This window comes from Sinocyclocheilus anshuiensis, unplaced genomic scaffold (genome assembly GCF_001515605.1).
Source record: "Sinocyclocheilus anshuiensis isolate Anshui unplaced genomic scaffold, SAMN03320099.WGS_v1.1 scaffold291, whole genome shotgun sequence".
Taxonomy (NCBI): Eukaryota; Metazoa; Chordata; class Actinopteri; order Cypriniformes; family Cyprinidae; genus Sinocyclocheilus; species Sinocyclocheilus anshuiensis.
Genome location: NW_015549575.1, coordinates 191,010 through 198,139, shown reverse-complemented (window position 1 = coordinate 198,139; position 7,130 = coordinate 191,010). Strand labels below are relative to the sequence as shown.

Below are 7,130 nucleotides of genomic sequence, written 5' to 3'. Positions count from 1 at the left end.
AGCAGGAAGCATGTGGGTTTTTGGTTACGGATCTTTGATTTGGAAAGTTGACTTTCCATACGAGGAGAAACGAGTGGGTTTCGTCAAAGGTTTCAGTCGCAGATTCTGGCAGGGAAGTACGGATCATCGAGGAGTGCCTGGAAAGGTATGGACCAGATTATTCCCTATCAAAGTCATTCGAGTGTATGAACAGCAGGCGTGCAGTCGTAGTGACCTTTCAGTATGACAGAGCACTTTACACAGTACGATTAACACTTTTACTTCTTATTGATTCTATTTCAGCCTGGCCGAGTGGTGACCTTAATAGAGGACCTCGAGGTAATGACTGTCAATACTGCTTACAATGCCGATATATAGCTCATTACATTCCACGAATGCGGTATACTTTTTTTGTCCTGTTAAATGTTTGTTTTTTTTTCTAAACATGGAAGGCACTTTTTTTTTTAGACTTTAGATATATTTGATAAATTATTATCTAATATAATTTTTTACTACATTTGTAATTACCTTGCATTAAATTATTATACATTGTAATTATACAACATAATAAAAAATATATTATTTTATATTTTATAATATAAAAATGAACATTTAAAATAAACTGTTACTTATATAACCTTGAATGAAATGTAGCTAGTTTTAAACTTCACATTTTTGTACCCAACCTTAAAATGGTGGTTATGCAGTATTTTTAGTGTCAATAATAATAGTTTATACATTTCTTATTTTATTTTTTGAAACAAATTATTATCAAACAATTAACCTCGCATGAAATTTAAATAGTTTTAAACACATAAAATTAGGGGTGCTCCGATCAGGATTTTTGAGGCCGATCACATAAAGCAGTATCTGCCGATACCGATCTTTTTAAAGCCTTCTTTTTATCACAATAAATATAAGCAACACATTATTCAATGCTTTTACTTTTGCATTTACTTAGATTTACATATTAAGTTGCTCAAGCAAGTGGCAAAACTAACATTTAAACTACTTTTCTTACGTTATCACAAACTTACCATTGACAGAAATAGTCTATGAAATAGCCAATGTGTGTGCTCTGCTGCGAGTGTGCATGAATGGTTTTCAAATTACTTTATAAGTTATTTAATTAAGAAATGTGAAGGCGAGTACCTCACCTTCAGCATTATAATTATTTCATCTGCGCAGGACAGAGACTGAGACGGTGTCGTCTCATGTCGTGCCAAACCTCTCACGGCAGCGTCATCAGCTTGAGATCGTTTTTTTTAGATCGGCCTTTTTAGAGACCGCCGATCAATCATCCCAAAGCGATTATCGGCTGATAGTGATCGGTAGCCGATCAATCGGAGCACCCCTACATAAAATGTCTGTATCCGGCCTTATAATGGTGATGTATTTTTAAATTAACTTAATTAACTAAAAATATTTTATTCATGTTTTTTTCCCCATTAATTTTTAAATAAACTATTATCTAACAATTTTCTTTCAATTCACTTTAATATTTTTAATTGTATTAAATAAAAAAAGATGTATTAAACCATTTTTATACATAGTTTATTAATTTACTTTAATATTTTTATACTTTTGTAAAAAAATAAATTCTAAGGTTCAACATAAGAGTCAACTTCTGTGATTTAAACACTTTCACTGACCATTTATTTAATAATATATATATTTTAAAGAGTTTTAGACCCTGTTTTGTTCTATATTAATGGGAAGTGCCATATATTATATTTGTGATGTATCATTTAATAATAGCATATGAGATTTACATACATTTCATTTACTTGCATTAATCCAGTAGATTTTTTTTCTTATGCTACATACAAATGAGAGTAATCCAAACATTTTGTCTTGTTGTTCGTTCACTCTCTATTTGCCTGCAGGGCTGTGTGTGGGGCGTTGCTTATAAGTTGCCATCAGGTCGAGAAAAGGAAGTGAAAGAGTATCTGGACTACAGAGAGAAAGGCGGTTACGGGGTGATCACGGTTACATTTCATCCCAAAGATGAAGGACACAAACCAATGCAGAACACATTGCTCTACATCGGCTCCTGTGACAACCCAAATTACCTTGGCCCAGCACCTTTGGAAACAATCGCTCAGCTGATTGTGAAGTCTGTAGGCCCCAGTGGCAAGAATACAGACTACCTCTTTGAGCTCGCCGATGCCATCAGGCAGCTAATACCTGAAGACTTAGATGATCACTTGTTCTCTTTGGAAAGTCTTGTGAAGGAGCTGCAGAAGCAGGAGGAGATGAAGTGATCTGATATAGTCTGCTTTGTCCTTAATCTTCTGGAAAAACTCAGGAATTGTCATTTTTTTTGTTCCTCATATATAGATTATGATATCTGATGTATGCTAAAAGGGATTACCTGATAAAGCATTAGATAAGCAGTACTTAAACTACTGTTGTTTTTAAGTAGGATTGTTTAATATATGGTAGTCTCTTGACAGAATGTTTTAATCTACACTTGATTTTACAATGTGACACTTCACATCATTTGTCTCGCGTTAAACCTTGAGATACAAATCAAGAACTTAAATGGATTTCAGTATATTGCACATAATATATAATGTCATTACGTCCATGAAAATGTAAATGAAGGGACAATTTAATTTTCAGAGGCTGGTTTATTTTACTCGGGATACTTGAATGTGTTACAAAGCCATTTCCTATTATTTTAAAAGTTCCTTACCATCCTAATCTTCAAATAAGCCATAGCAAGGTGAATCTCATGAACATAACATCTTTAAGTCACCAATTTACCCCCCAGAAAAAAATAAAAAAATAATTTGAATAAACCAAATTAAAAATGTTCTTGAAACCTTAATTTAACTTAAAGACATTTAACTGTTTTCCAACCAAAAATCACACTAACATTGTACTTTTTTTTTTTTTGCATTTCCTATTACAGAAAATAATAGATTTGTTTTTTTTTCTTTAATGTGGTCATTTTTAAATTATGAACAATTATTTTAGTTATGATTATGTCACAATGCAAAAAAAAAATATTTTCAGTTTTCCTCCTATCTATCTATGTATCTATCTGGGATTTATCTATTTTTATTCATAATTTATCAATTATTATTGTTTAAAAAAATGTCAATTGTTACAACTCCATTCTAGCACAAGTGTGTCGTGTGTACAGAATCTTTGTTGAGTTCATCACTGATACTAGGTAATAATAATGATGGCATATTTATTGTGAGACCCAGGTAATAAAAAATAAATAAATAAATAAAACATTTTAAGGAAGAAAAAAAAAAAAAGAGGCCTTTTGTTTTAATTTGTTAAAAACATTACATTTATTGGCCTTGAGAGTAAAACAAAGCAAACATCTAAAAAAATAATAAAAAATAGAGAAAATCACTGCAGTTTTGGCACTAAGCTAAATAATGTTTCTGTTATGTACACTTGCAAATGTAAAACGGAGCTAACCATAGTAGAACCTGAAGCCCTTCCTGGTGCCTTGTGTGATTCAGAGGACAATCTGAAGTGGTTCTGTACTGAGGCTGGAGTAAACAGTGACAGAAGAAAAAAAAAACAATCCTGGATTCTGTCACATGCCAATAAGAAATGGATCAAAATGTGATCAATTTGGTCAAACTACAAACATGCACACTCACACCGACATGTACACGTATCCCGCCGCCTTCCACAAACTCCCATACTGGATCCGGTCTGGCTGCTCTCGCTAGAAGACGTGTCAGTCGTTTATGCATAGATAAATGCATATGTACAGTACATGAATACATACATACACATATAAATAGGACACAAAACAAAACCCTGTTATGATGGCATGTGAGCAGAGAGCTACAGGACAATGTCACAGCTACCTTCAGACACACATACCACAATAACTTCAGAGTACTCAGACTTGCGTCCTCATGTGGTGATAAATAACGAGAGCTCAGCCCGAATATATTCTTCATCAAGTTAATAATGTGTTGAGCAACCATCGCCAACACTTTATTTTTCCCAAAGAGGTGCCTGCCGCATCAGATTACTGTGGAGGATTAGGTTGAAAAGATGCTGGCGTTAAAAAAAATGTCTCTATCCCACTCAACAAAGAATCATATGCTGCTAGATGTAAAATGTTTACTGAAAACAAAATGCTAAAAGATGAAAAATCTTCCAGTTAAATGCAGAAAAGTGGTTTTCAAATTACTAAACGTAATGGATTCAGTCGTTGGACTATCTTCACATGCTCAGATCGCTGAGAACCTCACGGCAGAGAGCATCATGGGGGCTTTGGAGTTGGATTTATGGGGCGATCCATAGGCATTCAGTCCATCACACAGTTCATGTCAACACACAGGATTATAGAGGAAAAAAATAATCTATCTGTACAATAATATTACAGACTGCAGGCCATACATTCCTGCACTGGTAAACCTTAAATATTAAGTATAGTTGAAATGCAAAAATTTGGGATAGATATATACATACAAACAGTACGTACGTCTAGGCTGTTAAATTACTCATCTCGTGTCTCCTTCGTGCCTATACGTGCCTCCTGCCCTCCTCTCATCATGTGCTCATGGTTTAGTGGGCTCCTGGGTCTGTATTCGAGAGGTTCTGCTATAGATGCTGAGATCCTGAGCATCTGTGTCCTCCCATCCCATCCTCATGAATGCATAAAATATTTTATTTGAATATGAAATAAAAAAAACTACAACAAAAACAAACTAAAACCTGCAGCAACATTGTTGCAACCTGAAAAAAAAATATATATAAATATCATCAGGTCACGATCATGCAATTAAGTAGAGTTTACAGACTAAAACAGCTTTCATTTATGAATTACTATGGCAAAAGAACATATTATTAGCACAGTCATAATCAGTAGGGAAAATCTACGGCTGTCTCAAACTTGAGCTGCCAACTTAAACAGCATTTACTGGTCATCACAGGAGTAATTTGCCCCAATACAGGAATAGTTCACCCAAAAATGAAAATGTGCTCTAAATTTACTCACCCTCAGGCCATCTAAGATCTAGATAAGTTCGTTTCTTCATCGGAACAGATTTAGAGAAATGTAGCATTACATCAATTGTTCACCAATGGATCCTCTGCAGTGAATGGGTACCGTCAGAATCAGAGTCCAAACAGTTGATGAAAAACAGCTGATTATTGTGATGTAATGCTACATTTCTTGAAATCTGTTCTGATGAAGAAACAAACTCATCTAGATCTTGGATTGCCTGCGGGTGAGCACATTTTCAGCAAGTTATCAATTTTTGGGCAAACAAGTGTTTTGTAACATACCCGTCTATGCATAGTAGCAGGGTGACACGAGAAGGTCTGTGAGCACCACAAGCTGGTCGTCTGTGAACTGCTGCTTGTGCTCCAGCCAGTTGTCGTGATGAGTACGGCGGAAATTAGACAGAGTCTTTTTCACGGTCATCTAAATCAGCCGGAGAGAGGCTTGTATTGATTTTTGTTAGATTTAATGGGCCCTAAGAGCGAAGAGCACAAGAGGGAGACAGAAAGCAATTGTGTTTGTTGTGATGTGACCGGTGTACCTCAATAGGCTGCGTGTCGTTGAGGTGTGCACTGAGGTCCATGAGGAGCTGAGGCATCCAGGTTGGGACATCATACGGGCTGGATAAGATGCAAGCACTGAGTCCCAGCACACCGGCGTGACGCCGTACCAGATCTGAGGATAGACAAACATGGGTTAAGTACAGCAAATGATTCTGTTCTTTTTTATTCCCCCAATAAAAGTATCTGAATATAGCTGTAAATGAAATTTGTATTTTTGTATTGTAGAAAGCTGTATTTATTTTTTTTTTAAATAAATAGATTGTTTATTTTTATGTACTTATGTTAAATGTTATTTGTTTTCTGGTAAATAATATAAAAACATTTAAAGCAAGATAAATCGGATTCTTGAGGCTTTTTTTTCTTTAAAAATAGTATACAAATAAAAAGAAAAATTTACATTAAAGAAAATTAGGTTTTTTTTTATTCACAGGGATATTCAGATACTTTTGAGAGAAAAAAAAGAATCAGATTTATCTTGTTTTAATGATATTTAGACGATTTACTAGAAAACAATTATTTCAAAGATAGTGTTTTAATTTATTTTTAGAGTAATATTGTTTCCCAGTAAAATTTCTAAATATTGTTAAAGCAAGATAAATTCACCAGAGCAGCAAAAAAAAAAAAAAAACTAACAAAACAAAAAAACAAACTTGTTTACAGATTTATCTTGTAATTTATCTTAAATATGATTGCACTTGGCCTGAGTTTTGCTTATCAAGTGAATGTATCGCGTCTTAAGGATATTTAAATATTTTATTTGAAAACAGAAAATATGCACATAAATAAAACACTAGAACTCTTTTTTTATTTTATTATTTACAGGCATTTCATGCCTTTTTGTGACAATAATTAGACCGAGGGAATGGGACTAGACTCAGACCAGACTTGAACTTAAATGACTTTGGTTCTTAAATTTTGCGGGCATTAAATGTTACCACTGTGCCATGGCTCTGATTCAAACAGCACAGCAATGCATGTGATTAAAGTGTGATCATACCAACTGAAGGAATGGTGTCCACCACAGAGCCTCTCTTCCTCTTTTTGGGTAATCTGGTTTTGCATAGAGCCTCAAAGTGAGTCTGCATGGAGGCATCCATTGCCAAGAAGTTACACTGCAAGAAGCCACTGAGAGTGGTGGCAGCCATCTCTCTCACCTAAGGCACAAAAATGCAAAGGGATGAAGGTTTAATGAATAAGGCTGCATAAAAGTGAATAAATGATGATGCCAGCATGCCAGTGTGGCCTATATTAAGCATGTGTGATATTACTATAAGTAATACTAAATATAATGTATATTGGGGCGAATATTTGCTAGTACCATAATGCCTGATTTCACCAGTAGATTAGATTTAAATAAGTACATTATTTTACTGGATATGCACTTTTTAAATATTTCTAGTGAATGCAATCACTGATAACACTATTATAAATAAGCAAAAACAATATTATAACAATAGACAGTAATATAATTCAATTATAAAATCATGAAATAGTAATGTCGTATATAATCAGTGTCACTTATTACAGGGTTTCTGCAGGATTTTAAAGCTCAAATTTAAGACTTTTTAAGACCTGCACAAATAAAATTAATACCATAT

At 34.2% G+C, this 7,130-nt stretch overlaps 2 protein-coding genes across 2 annotated transcripts in view; one reads left to right on the top strand and one right to left on the bottom strand.

The window, feature by feature from the left end:
- LOC107657483 (ChaC glutathione specific gamma-glutamylcyclotransferase 2) overlaps window positions 1–2,907 on the top strand; it is a 3,133-nt gene extending 226 nt beyond the window's left edge. The window contains exons 2-4 of the mRNA XM_016445587.1: window positions 1–145; window positions 283–318; window positions 1,866–2,907. Coding sequence (XP_016301073.1) covers window positions 11–145; window positions 283–318; window positions 1,866–2,243 — 549 coding nt within the window. The 5' untranslated portion in view covers window positions 1–10 and the 3' untranslated portion in view covers window positions 2,244–2,907. The remainder of the gene's footprint in view (window positions 146–282; window positions 319–1,865) is intronic.
- Window positions 2,908–3,296: 389 nt separating this feature from the next.
- LOC107657478 (proteasome activator complex subunit 4B-like) overlaps window positions 3,297–7,130 on the bottom strand; it is a 34,496-nt gene continuing 30,662 nt past the window's right edge. The window contains exons 44-47 of the mRNA XM_016445572.1: window positions 6,530–6,686; window positions 5,511–5,644; window positions 5,254–5,392; window positions 3,297–4,701 (exon numbers count right to left, since the gene is read on the bottom strand). Coding sequence (XP_016301058.1) covers window positions 5,258–5,392; window positions 5,511–5,644; window positions 6,530–6,686 — 426 coding nt within the window. The 3' untranslated portion in view covers window positions 3,297–4,701; window positions 5,254–5,257. The remainder of the gene's footprint in view (window positions 4,702–5,253; window positions 5,393–5,510; window positions 5,645–6,529; window positions 6,687–7,130) is intronic.